Raw genomic sequence first — 20,013 nt, forward strand, 5'->3', positions numbered from 1 at the left:
CTGTGTGGAATGGGAGAACCACTGGATTCCATGCACGGAGGTGCAGGAAGAGGCATCGGCTATTACGGATCAGAGAAGGGCCGCCTGATTCTACGGAGCAGAATCTCCTCGTCGGTCTCCCGGGGGGGGCGGTCCAGAACCGGAGAGCCCTGAAATAAATAGGAAATCTCTCAAATGAAACATTTGCGACAGACCAACCCCTCCCTTCCTGTCTTCACCGCCCGCCCGCCAGCCTCCCCCCCCCCCGCCGCATTTGTCTGCTGCCCGCCCCGCCCCTTTTCATTGTCCTCCCCTTCTGTTTACACACAAAGACCCCCGTCCTCCCCCTTTCCTCTTTCTTCCCGTCTCGGGCTCCGTCCTCCCTTCGCTTCCGATCTTTCCTCCCCTTCACATTCCCTCCTTCCTTCTCTCTCATTCTCTCTCTCTCTCTTTCTCTCCCCCCCCCCGTCTCCTCTGAAAAGGATTTTAGCAGCCGGGCGGAGGTGGAGCTCGGCGGCAGAGGGTTAGAAGTGGATGCGCTCAGAGACCGGCAGAGATTTCCTTCCACCCCGTCGCCCGCCCGCTCCTCCGTCGTGTGCCGTCGCCTCGCCCGCGAACGCGTCTTCTTGGAAAGCAGCCGAAGAAAGGAGGAGGAGGAGGAGGGAAAGGATCGGAGCGCCCCAACTCGTCACCTCAAGCAAGAACCCTGACTCAGATCCGCCTAGTTCCCTCCCTTCCTTTAGACTGAGGGGGAGAGAAAAAAAGGAAGAGAAAGCGAGGCGGCTGGGGAAAAAAAATCCCCTCCATTCCGAGCTAACCGACCGGCTGGAGCCAGACGAGCTTCCTCCAAGCCATGGACCAAGCGAGGGATCTTCTTGTCTCTCGCCTGCCTCGGGCTTCCAAGATCCAGCTGGCTTGAAAAGCGTACGTAGAGGGATCCATTCCTTTGCTTCCTGGTTGGAAGGATCAGGGGATTCCTGGCGGCTGGGAGGAATCGACGACCCAGATCTTCAGTTGGGGTTCTCCTCAGATGGTGTGAGAGGGGGGGGGGATCCCCATCTGCTCAGCCTCCAGATCCCGTCTGATTTTCCTCTGGATCTTTGAAGCATTCCGCGGGAGGCGGGAAGTGGAAGGGGGGAAAGGGTCTTTGGATCTCCCTCTCCTGGATGGTACAGTACACGTGTTGCTCCCTTTCTGACGTTTCTACGGATCCAGCCCTAATTCTCCGGAAGAGAACTTCCCCAGCTCCTCAAAGGGTGTTTTTTCCCCCCATCCCCTGCATCGCTTTTGCATATCTGGAGACTGTGGAACACACTAACGTTTTAAGAAGATTATTTTAAGGCTTCTTTTCCAAATTCCTGGAGGTATCAGTTCTTGGAAGACTCCGGATGTACGCAATTCTTTTTTTCCGGGAAAATGACCAAACAGTATTTAGTCTTTTAGGTGCCTAGATTCTAAGTGAACTCTGATCTTCCCCATCCTCTGGTTAGATGTCTTGGCTTTCCAGAACATAAAAGTTGGATTGTGGTACCAAAACGTACTCGGGTGTTGCCATTTGTTCCTTCCCTTGTTTTTGTAGGCTTGTGAACAGCTGGAATTAACATGAAATTCTGACGCTGGGATTCTGGTAATTTTGAATTATATTTATTTTATTGGCCTTTCTATCACGAGCCCCTTCCTGTCCAACTTTGGGGGTTTTCTTGGACCAACCCAGAATCCCTTTTCTTTAATAACATTTAGTTTCATCCTCATTTGCTTTTGAACATACTAACATTTATCACTGTTGCTACATTTCTCTTGTAAAATCCATCCAAATCTTCTGATTTCTGCCAATTTGCCAGTTAGGGGTTCTCGAAACCACCTCCCAGTGTAATGTTTCAGACTAAAGACATGTCTGCTATCACTCTAGAGATCTGTGCAAACATTTGTGTCTGAAGCGCCAATTTTACTTAAACAGACCACGAGGAGGGAAATCCACTCTATTCCTCCTGGATCACCTTTGTTTGCAATTAGATTCCCTCTCTGGGGTGAAAAGCCTATGCTCCCGCTGCAATCCTGTACGCCCCCTTGCCCGTGAGTAATTCTTACTCCAGGCTTATTTTCTGAGTGGATGGCATAAAACTGCCCTGTAAATAAACCTGCCCCATTGTCATGTCCCTTGCCTCTTTCATATCACTGCACAAGGCTTTTTAAAAAAAAAATCTAGATTGCTTACTCAGGCATAACTATGTCCTTGCCTTCTTTTTTTTTTATTAACAGCCATTAAGAAAGGTTAGATTAGAACACCCGATAGTAACACAAGAACACATGGAAGCTGGTTTTTTTTAAAATCCCCTGTAGTTCCTCTTCTCCTTTTTCATGCTCTTCCACCCTTTAACTGCCCTTGCACTGGCCATCAAGATTGGGGGGGGGGTTGTGTCAAATCTTGTAAACAAACCTAATCTTTGACTTGCAAGGATGCCTGGATTCCTTGTGTAAGGAGCCTCCGTGTAGAACTGTCACCTCCCCAACACACCAGGGACAGTGTGTGTGACATGAGTTGGAAAGAGTGAGTGGATGAGGAGAGGGAGGAGGGAGGAGGAAAAACATCAAAGGTTGAGCCTGAAGGAAGCCTTTTATCTCTTTCTCTCTCTCTCTCCCTCCCCCCTCTCTCTGTCTCTTTCTCCCCCCTTTCTCATAGCTAAAGGGACTTAATTTTGCAATATCTTCTGACAGATCATCTTCCTCTTCCTGATCCTTCAAGCTACTCTTTCCCCTTTTCTTTCTTCTGAATGTATTCCCCGTACTCTCCCACCTTTCCTTCTCCTTTTCCAATCCAGTTCTCCCTCATTCCACCTCCATCTGTCACTTCCTACCATTTTCCTCTGATCATTTTTCTATTTCTGAGCCTCCATTTTCTGTTACTCTAATACTGTCTGTCTTCTCCTTTCCAACCGTTGCCCATTTCTCTAAACCCTTTCTACTCATTTCCAAGCCTGTTCCAGATCCTCTTTTTTCTCTTTCATTACTCCCTCTTTCATTCCATTTTTTTCCTTGCCACTTTTGTTTTTGTCTTGCTTTTCGTGTTCATTAAATTGCTCTGTCAAGCCCACTTTCCTGTCTCTGTTTTCCCTTCCTTCTCACTCCCTGAACATCCCACCAAATCTTTTCTTTTCCTTTTTTTTTCACTCCTTTCCCCCACCCCCTAGATTTCCCTCCTGTTTCCTGCTATCTCATACCTCCAGCAAAAATGTCTTCAACTCCTCCACTGCCAGAATGGAAACTCCAGTTACTGGAGCGTCGGCGAAAGGAGGAAGAGGAGACGCGGCGGCGGGAACAGGAGCAACAAGACCGCATGGCTAAGATGCCAGCTTGGAAACGGGAAATCATTGAACGACGCCGGGCCAAGCAAGGTTCAAGCACTTCTTTTTCTGAACCAAGCGGACCAGGGGAAACTGAGAGTGGCCCATCCTCCACGCCTGCTGCAACATCATCCTACCAAGAGGGGGAGCCAGAGAGTTCTGTGCTACAGGAGAAGATTGGTCCAGTCCACCAAAATCCTTTCATTCAACTGGAGAAGCGCCGCCATCATCATGAGTCTGGCCCTCCGGAAAATGAACTTGCGAACACCAAAGCCAAGCAAATAGTGGATCTGTGTGGGCAGATTCCAGGCGTCCGGACCCTGCGGGCAGACAATGTCATTATCATTGAAACAGCCCATGGGGCGCCACCAGCACAGCTGGCTAGCGACCGCCACTCGGCAGAAGCCAAATCTGGCAGCATGGAGTCCCTCAATGAGCTGCTGGCCCGCCGTGGGGGCAGCGTGACTGAGATCCGTGCAGGGGAGGTCTTCATCGTCAAGTCGGCTTTGAGCCGCAGCGTGGAGGATCTCAACGCCGTGGGCCGAGCTGAGCATCGGGCATCGCTGCCCGAGCAGCGCCAAGGGCGGGTGAGCAAACTGCTTAGCCGGTTCAGCCAAGAGGACGGTGGAGGGATGGTGATGCCATCGCCCCCGGTGAAGTCCCTCAGCACTGAGAATTTAACTGAAAGCAGCAGCTTTGGAGGAAGGAAGCTAGTCCATTCTCCGGCAGACCCCATCCTGGCCCGGCTGCCCTGTGTCAATCGCCTCCCCAGTCCTCCCTGTGACCTCCCGGGACTGACACCCCCAGGCCCTTGCACTGTGGCATCTTATCGAAGCCAATTTGAAGCTAAATCAAGCAGTGGGGAGGGCTGGCCAGATAGTCCCCCAAGGCGCTCACCCACTGGGAAAAGGTGGGGAAGGGAGGCTGTGTCCCCAGACAGAGGGCCCAGGATGGAGACCAGTGATATGGAGGCGGCAGTGGAATGCCCCTCAGCTGAGGACGATATCCAGGGCAAAGCCTTGGCCAACCTGCGCCTCCACTCCAGGAACTCCTTCATGGTAGTGCCACTGAGGGCTTCAGCTTCCCCTCCCCCAGAACCCAAGCAGGAAGCCAGTCCTTCTCCTCCTTCAGCCAAGCCCCCAGTCCCCACTTCCTGCTCTTCACCCAGCTGTGAACAACTTCTCCCGGACGCTGTTGAGGAGCCGCTGTCTGAGGCCGAGGCCATGCGACGCAGCAGCAACAGCAAAGTTAAGGAGGACGTCAGGATGGGAAGCCTGGCCCGGGGCTCATCCCCGCATCCAGCCATGCAGCGTCGCAGTGGCAACACCATCACAATCAATCCTCGGAAGGCCCCTGTGTCACCTGTCACGGCTGTGGAGAACGGCATCGAGAGCTCTCCGCCAATGGCCACGATGCCCATGAAGAAGCGTTACCCCACAGTGGAGGAGATCCAGGTGATTGGAGGCTACCTCTCCCTGCAGAGATCATGTCTTGCAAAGAACGACCGACATCGGAAAAAGGTAGGTGATCCTCCAAGCCTTCCCGAAGGTCAGCTTTGCAGCTGTTTGCATTTCGTAAACATCTGCACTTTTGCATTTGTCTCGTTCTAAGGTCTTTGGGTGGCCACAACTTTTTCAAGTGCTTGGTTTTACTCTTTCACTTGTTACGCCCATCACCCCCCCCCCCCCGTGATCACTATTACCTTTTCCTGCATTCTTGTTCCTTTATTCCTCTGACACTATTGGAGACATTTACCTCAGAAAGTGAATATTTCTGGAACAATTCAATTTCTAGAAATTCTTGTTGATGAAGGATGCAGGGATTCGATTCAAAGCTGGTAACCAAACTACTCTTTTCCTTTATTAGAACTTGATATTTTTCATGTAATACAAAACTTTGGCTTCTGTAAAGCAGATCCCTAATTCCTCCCCTTTTTTCAGATGAGCAAACAAAGCAAAGAAAATTGAATTTGTTCTTGGTTGGCACACAAGTTCAGGACCCACAAGGCTTTAAATCCCTGTCTCCAACTCAGTGATTTAGCCTTGGGTTCCTGACTTTCCATTGACAATGTAGTTGTAATACTAACCTTTCCTTTTATGCTAACTACAATAGCGCAATATATTTTTTTGTCTGTTGAAAGGTCCTTGGGATACAGAGCAATTTCACACCCCGCCTCACACAGTAAAACAATTAATCTCCAGTACCTCTGATCACTTGTTCAGCAGAGGTCAGTGAGGTTGCCTCCAAATTGAAGTCTTGGAGACCCACCTCTTCAAGGATTGTGTGAAGCTGCTGTTTTCTTTGAATGAGCTTTCCACACTAAGAACAAAGATGGAAGGAGCCATACAAGGAAACCAGCCCCACCGTCCCAAAATTCCATGAATGATTAATTCTTCATCCAGTCATGCTGTCCTTTTCTTCCCCTGGTGCAATATTGTCCCCAGTTGCTCTGTGTTTATCTCTTCCACACGGTTCTGCCTTGTAATTTCCCCCTTACCTTGAGTTGTCAGCAATGCTCAGAGGAAGACAGCTACATCCTGCGAAATGCATTAAGGTTTCCTAATATACGATTTAAAAAAACAAAACATGCTGGATTTGAGGCTTAAACCATCATTCTTGATAGGGATGTTTTTGTGCAAGCTGCAAAATATTCTTTGGAGCTGCCCTTGCACGTTTCAGGGTTTGTACGATGCCTAAGCAAAAGGAAATAATTAATACAGGCAGGTAGAATTGTTTTGTTCATTTGCAAATTAGTTTAGCAGGCCAATTTTTAATATCCTTTAGACATATGTGACATTTATAGACAGACCTCAGGAGTGCCAACTATAGCCCAGCTCCTTTGTTGTGTTGACTGTATTTTCCAAGCACACTTCCAGAATACAAATCTTCGCTTACTTCAAAGGGTGATCAATATAATGGTTGTAGTTACTATGCCACCGCCTGTTCGTCTGAAATTTCACCAGGTGTTGCCTGTAACCTCTTGAAAGCAGTTCCTGCTAAAAAGTCATTCGTTCCTATTATGGAATGAGACATTAAGCACTTTACTGAACTTTAGCATCCATTCTCCGATCCTTTTGTTTATGGCGTATGTGTGCTACCAAATCCATATAGATTCACAGTGGTTCATGGCACATGAAGAAACTAACAATGTAACATTATTAGTTAATTATAAATTATAGTAACAAAATCATACAATAGTGGGAATACCATGATTCACATAATGGCAGTCAACCACCACCATTTTTTTCTGAGCAACATACACCTTAGCACGTCCGCATGTATTTGTATAAAATGATAGGATAGAAATGAAAAGTTTGCGTTTCCCCAAAGACCATGTCAAAGAGTTTTTTGAAGCTCAAATACTTTTTTCAGCTAAATATGACACTTGAGCACCGATTTTCACATCTTCTGCTTAGAGCCAAGCATGGTGGTGGAGACTGAAGACTAGAAACCCTGCTGCCAGGATAAAGAAATGGTGAAGAAGAGTGATTTGACTTCCCCTAAACAGTGTCTCCCCTTAACTTTGCTTTCCTTCATCACCTGCTTTCTAAGTGCTTGCTTAGAAACTTTCTCAAATTTCAGAGGACAATATGGTAAAAACATGAGCAGAAGAATTAAACACCTGCGTACCATTACTTTCTATCTGCCGGTTCTCCCATTTAAGAGCGCAATGCTGCTTTAAAATGATTGTGAAAGTTCCAAGACACAATTCACTATCGAGCATGTGGTTTTCTTCCTCAAAGCGTATATGTGCAGATCGGGTGTGTGTATTTTTAGGCTGATGTATGAAGTGGGCCTGTTACCAATTTTCCTTCCCCCCACCTCCCCCCAAATGAAAGTGGAACGGCAGGAAACATGTGTAGGTGCCAATTGGACCATTTAGTAAGAAGATTGATTGAGGTGTGAGGCTGGCAAAGGAGAAGTATATAAAAAGCCAAATGAGCAGAGAATGTAAAGAGGTCTCTAGAGTAAGCGATATAACGACAGGAGGAGACCTGGTCAGAGCAGTGAGCCAAGGAATGTCTGTAGCAGCAGCCATGCATTTACTTTTTAGTGGAATAAGATCCACTTTGAGACTTCCAGGTAGAACTTAAGATGGGAAAAGCATTCTCATGTTGAGGTTCCATTGTGACTTTGAGAGACAAAGGGATGTCTGGGTCATTTGTTCTCCCTATCTGCAAAACTTATTTGGTGGAGTGAAGATCAGTCATAACTGGACACCCTCTTAATTAGCTGGAGATTATATTAGCATCAACAAAAAGGTTTCCTCAATTTTCATCCAAGTCTGGTTTCCCTCCGTTCCTTGTACAGAAGAGACAAATCTCTTTTTTTTGGGGGGGGGGGATAATGTGACATTTCTGCTAAAGTGTCATGTTTGGCAACTTAGGACCAAGCATATCCGCTTGTCCTCTTCCTTGAGTATCAACTCAACAAACTTGAGCCTGAGGATCCAGAACTTGCTGCCCAAAGTTCAGTGTGTGTGAAACAGGTTGGTGGTCAGGCTGGCCTTGAGAACATCGTGGTACTGTTTGCACACACATTTCCACAGAAGTCTTAAGTCCTCCTCCACAAAAGCCTTTTCACCCTAACAAGTCTACCCCATGGTCTCGGGTCACAAGCAGAATAGAGGAAGCCTGTTTTCCCCTCGTCCATCATAAGAAAGTTATTTAGTTAAATCATTAGCAATTGAAGGGATCTCTGGAGACTATTTTCCCCCTGCAGCTGGCTTTGCAAATTTTCTAGCCCCTTATTGTGAATCTCTTTCCCTCCCCCTTATGCTTATGAACGGGGTTTCTTCTCAGTCCTTCCAATTTCATGGCCAAGAAAATGGCATACATGTCACGGGTGGGTTCTGGCAGAGACTACTGCCGGTTCACTCAGGGATGTTCTGCACGCACATGCACAGAACAACTAAAATTGCTCTGCGCATGCACAGAAGCAGAAAACAAGATGGCGGCCAGGAAAACCAGTTAGGGGACGTGGCAGGCCTGGGTCTCTGCCAGTTCCAGCAACCCAGGCCACCAAGCTACTATCGGTTCGGACCTGAACTGGTCCAAACCGGTAGGAAACCACCACTGATACACGTACTGATGAAGTCATGGAATCAAGTAGGACCCAAAGGAAACTTTGCATTTATAAGCCACGTATAATATCCATTCTGATTAGTGAATGAAAAGGAGGTGGGGTGCCTGGAGTAACTAGCTAACAATTTAACTAAATATAGCCCTTTACGCAGATCTTTTGTCAGGTTTTCATTATCACTTATTAAGGAGAGCCCTTCTTCTGGTAATTAATTACTGCTGGAACATGGGATTCTGCATATTATATTGCATTCAGCGAATAGATGTAAATGGATTTTAAGATACTTGACTTTTCAAAAGGAACTTTGGGTGTTGTATTTAGAAGACAGAGAAGTGGTGAGGGAGAATGGTCATTTTTAAGGAGTACAATTAGGCATATCCCAGGCTAATGGCTCAGGGTCTTGAGTATCTTGGAGACCACCTGTCAAGCACAGGAAATCAGAAGTCCAGGCCATTTGGATGAATAGATATAGGTTTACTGTATGCTACAATTCTCTACAACAATCTGAACCACTAATAGTCAAAGTTGGTGGTAGATAAGAGTCAATGGCATTCAAAGTGGGCTGGATTTAGATCACTTGTGGACACAAAGGTACTTGAGATGGATGACATGTTTGACTGTTCCCTCAGGCTCAGCCTGGTCACCTACATCAGCTTTCCACAACAGTTTTCTCCTTTCCTACCCAAATAACTGGGAAGTACCTTCTGATGGTCCTCCTAGTAGGAAGAATGGAAATAAGAGTCCAGTGGTGCACATACTCTATTCGTGGCCGTTCTGGAAGAGCTTGTTTCCTGGAACCATATGGTTCCCACCCTCATAAGCCGTCCAGAAGATGATGAAAATGTGGCCCTTCCAGAGGGCCTTTGGGAGGATTGACAAATCATGATATCTATCATCCCTTTGAGGAAGGCCAAATCAAGCAACAAGTACCAGCAAGATTCCAAAAATTCTCCTTTATTGTTGCAGGCTATATTAAAAGAATTTTGAAAGCCTTTTCAGAACCTTCTAAAGACAACAAGGGCTATTCTGAGTCTTCTTTTCAGATATTCTACTTTCCCAGCCACTCTTTCTTCTCTCCCACTTCCCCCTCAAGGCTGGGGCTCAATTTCTTGAAGCCATCACCTCTCTATTTAATCATTTTTAGTGTCATACTTTCATTAATGTTGGAAGATCCGAAGCACCAGGTGAGGGATGGATCATTGTACAGAAAATGTGGCTGTTAGGAGTTGAAGCCAATTTGATGCCCTATAATCAGTCTAATCATAAATTAATGTTGGATTTGTATCTTGTTAAACCCTCTAACACTGCCTAGAGTTTGGCTGGTTTCAGATGGTTAGATAAAAGTTTATTAATAAATTAAAAATAGGGTTACACTTGTCGCTAATGCTATGGCCAAGTAGGGCTGCAGATTCGCTAGAAAAGCATAAGTTGCCATTGTCTTTGATATGTAAAAATCAGCTTGGGAATGGTCATATATTGGTGATAGAGATTGATATGTCAGAACAAAAATCTCTTTGCTAAGACCACAGCTACTGGTAAGGCTCTGAATATCCCAAATGCATCTCAGTCTCACATGCAATCATTTCCAAACTGTTGCAGAGATAGGGTCCTGCACACAATCAGAAGAAGGAGAAAAGAAAACCATAACATTGTTTTTCCTCATATCAGCCTATAGAAAAGTATTGCATATTTGCAGGCAGGATTCTCTGAATTCCAGCTAATCTTTGTTTGAAGAAATTCGGAGACTCACATTCCAGAGACAGCTGCCAGATCTGTGTTTTCTGAAAATTCTTCACTACCATGAATACATTTTAATCCTTCGTTCTTTACATCATAAATCATATGTAAAGAAGCAGTACAATTCTGCAATTCATAATCACATTGAAGGAGAAATTCAACCAGCCAAATCTTTTTGTTTAACTTGCTGCAACAGGTACAAAGGTGTAAGAACAGAAACAGTAGCAGCGGGTAAAATTCCACTGCTGATGTAACTGAGGGTGTCAGAACTTGACAATCAAGCACATTTTTGGGACCTTGGGATTTCCAGTCAGTGTCAATCAACAGAGGATGGAGAGATAATCCTGCTCCAGTTCTCTAACTGCAGCTTTGCTTGCAAGAGTCAGCAATGAATGTTTTCATAGCAAAGGCATAAGAATGATCAACTGTTTGTACCTTCAGATTAAGCTTTATTAAAGAAAGGTAAAAAGTAATTGCTAGTCAAGGGAAAAAAACATGGACCCATTGGAAAGGACATTAGAGAATGCAATTCCTTTGGGTCGCGGAGCTGTGAGGTTTTCGGATCTCATTCCTGAGAATTCGGGTAATTGATACCTGAAGGAAGAAAATTTATATGATGCTGTCCTCACTGGTCTCTCTATGATGGATGAAGGTGGGGTATTTTTTTGCTTTATATATATATATATATATATATATATATATATATATATATATATATATATATATATATATTTGCATGTAGTGGACTTGTGACGCAATTGCTCTTTCAGGAAAGAAATAAGTTCATTCTCGGATTTTAGATCACAGAACATAGAAATGAGAAAAAAAACAGTAGTTAACAGTTGTGGGCAAAATGAAAGTTAGATTATCTCTTACTCTTTAAAGGGGGACATCATGTTGCTTCAAGGATCAACCTCTACTGTCAGAGCTAGCTGCCACAAACTCTTGAGTTCAAATGGATTAATTCTAATCCATGATTTACAACCATTCGGATGCTTGGCAACTGGTTCATATTTATGACAGTTTCAGTGTTGTGAATCTGGAAGCCAGATTCACTCCACAACTGTGTTGCTAATTTAACAACTGCAGTGATTGGCTTAACAACTCCGGCAAGAAAGCCTCGTAAAATGGGGCAAAGCTCACTTAACTGTCTCGCTTAGCAAATTGAATTGTGGTTGTAAGTTGAGGACTACCTGTCTTTATCATGCAGTTGGAATTGACCTGTTCACTCACTCCTGTTCAGGTCTTATGTTCAGTTCTCATTATTCTGAGCATGCAAATGAAAAGAAGGTTCCTCTGCTTACAGCTTCACTGTTGGCAGTGGAGAACCGAGTTGCTCATGAGATTGGTTTGAGGCAATGTACACATTCAGGGTTCCCGGCAGATTTTGGCTTCCTGTAACAGACCATCAGGTTTTGAACATGGAAACTCCCTCTTCATTTGCTGCATGAGTAGCAGAGCTGAGGGGCAGATTACCACTGCTCTATGTTGGGCATAGAAACCTTTTAACTCTCTGCTAAGTGCATTCCTGGGATTGCTTCTGCATAATGGGTGAAGTCTCCTGGATAGAATTAATTCCTGTAGGTTCAAGAAAAACAAATTCATAAAAAAGAAAAAGGAGGAATTGAGTTGGTGGCTTTATTCTATTCTTTTGAGTTACCAGCCATTACATAGACCAGTGGTTCTCAACATTTTTCTTCAGTAGAATAGAATAGAATAGAATAGAATAGAATAGAATAGAATAGAATTCTTTATTGGCCAACATATGAAGAACAGTTGCAGGAACTGGGTATGTCTAGTTTAATAGAAAGAAGGACTAGGGGAGCCATGATAGCAGTGTTCCAATATCTCAGGGGTTGCCACAAAGAAGAGGGAGTCAAACTATTCTCCAAGGCACCTGAGGGTAGAACAAGAAGCGATGGGTGGAAACTAATCAAGGAGAAAAGCAACTTAGAACTGAGGAGAAATTTCCTGACAGTTAGAACAATTAATCAGTGGCACAGCTTGCCTCCAGAAGTTGTGAATGCCCCAACAGTGGAAGTCTTTAAGAAGATGTTGGATAGCCAGCTGTCTGAAATGGTATAGGGTTTCCTGCCTAGGCAGAGGGTTGGACTAGAAGACCTCCAAGGTCCCTTCCAACTCTGCTATTGTATTGTATTGTAAGTGTGATTAGACACACAAGAAATTTGTCTTTGGCGCATATGCTCTCAGTGTACATAAAAAGACAAGATACATTCGTCAAGAATCATAAGATACAACACCTAGTGATAGTCATAAGTTACTAATAAGCAATCAAATTTTACTAGGAAACAAAATAAAACAATATAAATTTTAAAGATACAAGCAACATGGTTACAGTCATGTGGGAAGAAAGAGGTACTAGGAAAGAGAGAGGTACTAGGAAAGAAAGAAGAATAATAGTAATACATTCTTAGTAAATTATTTGACAGTGTTGTGGGGATTAGTTGTTAAGCAGAACAATGGCATTTGGGGAAAAACTGTCCTTGTGTCTAGTTGTTTTGGTGTGCAGTGCCCTGTAGCGTCGTTGTGAGGGTAGAAGTTGAAACAGTTTATGACTAGGATATGAGGGGTCTGTATCAGAGGTGGAATTCAGCAGGTTCTGACCAGTTCTGGAGAACCGGTAGCGGAAATTTCGAGTAGTTCAGAGAACCAATAAATACCACTTCTGACAGGCCCCGCCCCCATCTATTCTCTATCTCCCAAGTCCCAGCTGATCTGGAGGGAATGGGGATTTTGCAGTAACCTTCCGCTGCAGTGGGGTGGGAATGGAGATTTTACAGTATCTTTCCCCTGCCACCAAACCACGCCCACCCAGCCACACCACACCCACCAAGCCACACCCACAGAACAGGTAGTAAAAATTTTGAATCCCACCACTGGTCTGTAGATATTTTCACAGCCCTCTTTTTGACACTACAGACCTTCTTTAAATGCCTTTTGTGGCTATGGACCCCCAAGACGTAACTCCAAGATTTAAAGCACTGGATTTAATGAATGAGGTTGAGAACCACTGGCATAGACTCTTGATCTCGTCTTCCTTTTGCCAATCAAGCTTTTTCATATTCCTTCTCTTTCATCTTTACATCAAAGGGACTTGTGTATTAGAAGCATGGCTGGCTGGGAATTTGTGAATTTTGAAGTCCACAGGTTTTAAAGTTGCCAAGATTGGACACACTCTGATTTAGAGCATTCCCCATAATGAGATTCTAACATACCTATTATGATTGATTAAGTCAGCCTAGCAGCTTTGGAAGATGAGCTGAAAAAAGGCCTCAATTCTCTACTGGTAGGTAAAATCTGCTTCATGCTTATAGTTTGCCTACTCTGTATCAACTGATTCTTGTATAGATAAAAGCTTTCTCTAATTTTATTATCATGCAATATTTTAATTTCTACATTTAGAACTCAGAATCTACCCAAGGCCTTTTTCTGCTTCAGGCGTGAATGAAAAGGGGCTTCCTGCTTCATCACATACACTTAAAAAAAATGTACAAGCCATTCGACCTTACTATGAATTATTGCTTTTCATTAGTTTTTCAAGGTAGTATCCATAGCTCTCTTGCCTCCATCTCTTCCAGCCAATGACAGCCTGAGCATTACATTGTCCTGAGTGAATCTCTAGCCATAAAAACATAGCTCTTTTCTAGCCAAAAAAGCATAGCTCTGTTCTCCAACAGAACGAATAAAGCAGACTTAGGCATTTTACAACCCCTGGGCCACATTCAGCCCTTTGGCCATCCCTATCTAGTTCATGTGGATTGCTTTTATTTTTAAAGATGATTACAATATTTTTTTTTTGAAAAGTGTGTGTGTGTGTGTATTTGTGTGTGATCACACATCTTCACAGCCCTATTGGTATGGTCCTCCATGACAGTCCTAGTTTCCCATGTTGGGAAAAATAATTGCCCACCCCTGGAACAGAGGAAAAAAGCTATTGTATTAATGCCTGAGACAACCTCTTCCCTTTAATAGAACATTCAGTCTACTTGTCTCTGAAAATAATATCCATCATAGGAACCAAGAGTCCCTTGGACTGCAAGGTGATCAAACCGGTCAGTCCTAGAGGGGATCAACCCTGACTGCTCTTTAGAAGGCCAGATCCTGAAGATGAAACTCAAATACTTTGGCCACTTAATGAGACAGAAGGACTCACTGGAGAAGAGCCTAATGCTGGGGAAGATTGAGGGCAAAAGAAGGAGACAACAGAGAATGAGGTGGCTGGATGGAGTCACCGAAGCAGTCAGCATGAGCTTAAATAGACTCCAGAGGATGGTAGAGGACAGGAAAGGTAGAGGAACGTTGACCATGGGATCACGATTGGTCGGACACAAATTTGCCACTAACAACAACAAGGAAGCAAGAGTTTTCCCCGCAAAGATTGACAGGATTTTTGAGAACCCAAACACAGCTGATTAAGGCTTAACAACTTTAAATAAGCAATGAAAACTCTTGCCCTAATTGTGGTTATAAGCTGAGGACTACCTGTATGCATTCCATAGTTAAATACTGTATTCCAGTATTATAAAACCAAACAAAAAGGGTTTTCACACTGTGATCCGTAGGGGGACTGCTGTCTGAATAGAGGCTAGATTTTGAATATCCGGCAAGCCATCCAGAGGCAGCATTCCTCCAAATCGTGTTTTGCATTCCAGAGTCGCTACTTGTGACTTTCCCAACTGGCTTCCGACAAACAAAGTCAATGGGATAAGTTGGATTCATTTAATGACCATGTGATTCACTTAACAGCTGCAGTGATTTGCATAATAACAGTAACGAAACAAAAGTCAGAAAATCAGGCATGATAGGCCCCATTAACATCTGCTCTTGAGTAACCATTAAAGGGAAACAGAAGAGCCTAATTTTGGATCTTCGTCCTGCCCCACCCTTGCCCTTTTCTGTCTCTCCCTGACTTGTCTTATTCTGTCCAGTCTCTTTTGTGGCATCCCTTAGGAAAATTCCAGCCTTTTAATTCCCTCTTAAGATTCTTTTTCCTTTCTCCCTTCACAAATAGCCCTTTTATCTAACTGCTTGCCCAAAGCAGCCAGCCTTCACTGGATTTCCCCCTCCTGCCTCCAGGCTGCATTTCATTGGCGTGAGCTGTCACTGCCTGGCTGGTGTCCAGAGCTGACACAACAACCTCTCAGAGGAAGCAAAGCCAGCTGACATCAGCTGAATGCAACTCTTTGCCTGTTGGCCTTCTTCTTCCTCTTTTGAGCAAGCAAAGCTACGGAAATTCATGGGCTCTGACTTCTGGCTTGGGCCGAAAACCCCAATCATGAAAGACAACATTCAAAAGGATTGTCAGAGGACCTGATCAGCTCATGTGCTGGGGGGCTAGGGGTGGGGGTGGGGAGTCAGGCCAGTGTGTTTAGCAAAGATGGAAAACACATGAAGAAGACATTGAGTGCCCTAGGAGGATCTCAGGAGGCTTCTTAGTTAGCATAAATCTTCCTAAGCAGCAGCTGGTCATTTTTGTTCTTCTCTCTGAGGAGCACTTCTGCTAGATTAAAACAAGTATAGAGTTATGAGTCAGACCTGGCCGAAGGATATAAGCTCACATAGGCAGAATTGCCATGGAACTGTTGGAAATGGCAACTCCACTTCAGGGTGTGGATCATTTAAAGAAGAACAACGAAAGTGGAATGTTGGAAGTCTTTTATATCATAGCAGCTAGTTGAGCTACTTGCTGAGGAAGGAAGGAAGGAAGGAAGGAAGGAAGGAAGGAAGGAAGGAAGGAAGGAAGGAAGGAAGGAACTGGAGATATGGTTGCCTTCACACCTGAGAAGGCCTTGGGTCATTCCTCAACTGCAGGGCAACGAAGGAGGGAATCAACCATACAAAAGAGCTTTGCACACTTTGTGTTTGGTGTCAGGTCCCAAATACTGTAATTCTGGGCCTCAAGTAGGATAACCTAATGCAAGAACTTGCATCAAGACATTGTAGTGGGGAGAAAGCAGCTGTTCCATGTATGCATCATTAGCATCTGAAACACCTGCAGGCAATTTTAATACTTTCCAAATCCAGAACCACTTTCATCTCAAGGGGCAAACTGAATAGTGTACTTTACATATTATTTTTACTTTCATTAATTTACCTGGCAGTTGTGTATTTGGAGGGGGGAGAAGGGGAGGGTGTCTTCTCTCCTCAGCTGAATTGAACAGATGGCCGGAGACGATAAAACCAGGATGCACTGCATCTTCCCTGTTTTGATGCCTTCAAGTCAGTGTGTGCAGGGACTTTCCTTCAACATTTTCAAAGAGCTGAGACAATGTGGTTGGTCCAACGTCATCCAACTGGCTTTGTGCCTAAGGCAGTACCTGTCTGTACCAGTGATTTGGTAATATACATTCATGCAGCACTTATTAGAATGGCCTGTAAAAATCCAGACAACCACCAGGTGATAGGAAAGTGTTACAGAAATGTCTTAACTATTTCCTGCCATCTAATGATCATTTAGGGAACTCAGCGGCTAAGACACTGAGCTTGTCAATCAGAAAGGTTGGCAGTTCAGCAGTTCGAATCCCTAGCACCGTGTAACGGAGTGAGCTCTTGTTACTTGCCCCAGCTTCTGTCAACATAACAGTTCGAAAGTACGTAAAAAATTCAAGTAGAAAAATAGGGACCACTTTGGTGGGAAGATAACAGCATTCCGTGCACCTTTGGCATTTAGTCATGCTGGCCACATGACCACCGAATTGTCATCAGATAGCACTGGCTATCGGCTTAGAAACAGAGATGAACACCACCCCTTAGAGTCAGGCACGACTAGCACATATGTGCGAGGGGAACCTTTATCTTTAATGATCATTTCAGTTACTGTAGCTCAGATCTGGTAGTCTCAATTTATGGTGGGTGAACCAACCTACCTGTCTTCTTGATTCCCTCAGTACTATAGTAGCCTTTTAAATTCCTGTGTCTGTGTCTGTGTTCGTAGATTTTCACGGGTACAGGTATGCAGGTTTTGATGTATTCACACATATATATAATACATTTATATATATAAACTGCTCATTTTTTTCTGGGTTCTTTCCCATGTAAGATTGAGAATATATATATATAGAGAGAGAAAATATATAAATAAACTGCTCATTTTTTTCTGGGTATCCCAGGTCTATAGCTCATTATTAATTACAGCGTTATGGAATTTATGTGTTCTAAACTGTTCAATCTTCACCAGATCTATTCAGTATTGCAGGGGTGTCAAACTTGTGTCGTCACATGACGTATCGCAACTTTCCTCCTCTTTCCTAAACCAGGTGTGGGCGTGGCCAGTGTGTCATGCATCTGGCTCATGAGTTTGACAGTGCTGCAGTACTGAGTCCCTCTGAGCTTACAAGTGCTTATTTCTCAGGGGATAAATTAGCACATCATATTTAGTTGGTTTGTTTTAACTATAGATTAATAACTAGATTATAGCCAGCTGGGTCCACACACAATACCTGTCGCAGAAGGCTGGAAGGAACTTTGAAGATTACCTAATGCTGGTTAGTGTAAGACTGTGCAATTATAGCATTCCCAAGAAAGGCAATTTTGCCTTTGTTTAATGGAACCATAGGCAGGCGGTCCTCCATGTACAACCATTCATTTAGTGACATTCAAAGTTACAACAGCCCTGAAAAAAAATGAAGCATAGATGTTCCTCCACCTTAAGACTCTTGCAGCGTCATGTGATCAAAATTCAGGTGCTTGGCAACCTGCATATATCCACAACAGTTGCAGCTTCCCAGGGTGATGTGATCATCATTTGCGACTTTGCCAGCTGACTTCCCAGGAGCAAAGTCTAGAAGCCAGATTTGCTTAATGACTACACGATTCACTTAACAACGGCATTGTTTGCTTAATTAACCACGGTGGCAAAAAGGAGATAAAATGTGGTGGTGATTCATTCAACAACCCCTTGTTTAGCAATGGAAATTCTGGTCCCAATTGTAGTTTTACGTTGAGGACTATCTGTAGTGTAATGATTTGAATAAACCACAGATTTACACCCCAGGGAAGAAAAACACAGTGGTTGGGTTCATATGCTAAGCAAATAACAAGCAGGTCTTATTATGGCTTATTACAATCTAGACCTGTGATGGGAAATTTATAGCACGTGTGCCATAGGTGACATGCGGCACCTCTGTGGCCATGCGAGCCATTAGCCCAGTTCAGCTCTGCTGCATATATGTGTGTGCCTCCCGCCAGGGAGCTAATCTTTGGGTCTCAGCTGCACATGCCGTGGGGGGGGGCATATATGCATGTAGGGGGGAGCGGGGTGCATGTAGGGGGCAATGTACGGGGCAGGGCACATGCACACATGCAAGGGCAGGGCACATGCACGGGGGCATGCACCAGAGGTGGATTGTTTCCGGTTTGGCCCAGATCGAGCGAACTGGTAGTAGCGGCAGCAGGAGGCTACGCCCACCCGCCTGGTCGCTTCTGTGCATGTGCAAGCGCATGCAGGAGCATGCCCGAAGTGGTAGTAAAAAAATTAGAAACTCACCTCTAGGTTGCTAATTGCATTTATGGGGTTCAAGCACGCGCTTTGGGCACTTGGTCTGGGAAAGTTTAGCCATCACTAATCTAGGCACTTGCCCCGTATACTTCTAGCCTGGAAGAATACATTGTTTGTATCTAATCAATCCAGTCTATGCAATTGCTTCACAGGCTAGGCTACGGCTATCGATCCGGACTCCAACAATCCAGTTGATCAATAGGTGGCTGGGAGGAGGTCTCTTTGCTGCCATCTAGTTATTCTCCAGATGTTTACATGACAAATCTGCAGGGTATTATTAAAGTGGCTGTCTATCCTGCTGCTCCATGCTTAGGGATGGAGAAATCACAGACTCCAATTAAAGGATCTTGTGAGAAAAGGATTGGAGGCAAGGCAACCCCATTAATCTTCTAAGTGGCTTAGTAGGTCATGTAGATATGTTCACTGAACTTGGCATTATTTATTCTCAAGGAACCGTTACAGCTTATTATTTGCATAATATATATTATAATTATGGCTTATTTTTTGCCCTCATTATACCCATTCATACATCCAATCTTGACAGAAAGCATTGGTGTGGGGGTATAACTATCCCCAATGAACGTATTAAGCTTTACCACAATGCAGTTTGAATATTTCCTTTTTTTTCTGGCACAATCCTTCTGTTGGCAGAGAATTCATCCAAGACCTCGGCAGATAAGATAGTTTTCCTTCCTTTTTTGTCTGGATAGCAGCTTCTGCCAAGAGAGGATTCTCCTTTTTGTTCTGTAATTTCTTGGTTCTTAAGATGTTGGCTGATCCTTACCTTGGCCTGTTTCTTACCAGCTTCTGACTAGCCATGTGGCTGCTGAGTGAGCACCGAGAGACCATTAGGGCATTTGAGTGACGGCAACCCTGTGGCGGGATGGAATTCCTCACTGTTACTAACAGAGGCCTGGTTCTTTTCACTTTTTCACTGTTGCAATCTTTTTTATCTGCAAAGGACTTGCTTTAGAGGAATTTTATTCTTTGCCTCTGGATGCCATTCCCATTCCTCACTGCAAAAGATTTTCTAGGGTTTTAGCAGAAGAAAAGAAGAAAGGAAACCTTTTATGGCATACGCATGTGCTTTTCACAGCTGCTTGACACGTAGAAATCTAACAAGGATTTAATCTAAAAGGAAGCTTTTTCCAACACTTAATTTTTAGCTTGGAAAAGCTCAACCCATTAACTTTCTTTTAATAGGTTGCAGATCAACATACAGTAATGGGGCAAGCACGAGCGATTTTCTTTATGCCCTTAATAAGATAGTTTATGGCCAAGGAAACCTGTATTAGCCTTTTCATTTATTTATTTTTTGCAAGAGAGTAATACAGCTTTCAAACGTCTCCATCTTGA

At 44.2% G+C, this 20,013-nt stretch overlaps 1 protein-coding gene across 3 annotated transcripts in view; it reads left to right on the plus strand.

The window, feature by feature from the left end:
• Positions 1-312: 312 nt before the first annotated feature.
• The window catches only part of PPP1R18 (protein phosphatase 1 regulatory subunit 18), a 42,307-nt gene continuing 22,606 nt past the window's right edge, over positions 313-20,013 (plus strand). Inside the window, exons 1-3 of one of the 3 annotated variants that reach the window (XM_032210724.1) lie at positions 313-903; positions 1,559-1,606; positions 3,168-4,840. In XM_032210724.1, the coding sequence (XP_032066615.1) occupies positions 3,209-4,840 (1,632 nt within the window). In that variant the 5' untranslated portion in view covers positions 313-903; positions 1,559-1,606; positions 3,168-3,208. Of the gene's footprint in view, positions 1,607-2,659; positions 4,841-20,013 lie in introns of all 3 variants that reach the window. The other 2 variants (XM_032210721.1, XM_032210722.1) reach the window with 2 other exon arrangements.

The sequence above is a fragment of the Thamnophis elegans genome, chromosome 2, assembly GCF_009769535.1.
Source record: "Thamnophis elegans isolate rThaEle1 chromosome 2, rThaEle1.pri, whole genome shotgun sequence".
Lineage (NCBI taxonomy): Eukaryota > Metazoa > Chordata > Lepidosauria > Squamata > Colubridae > Thamnophis > Thamnophis elegans.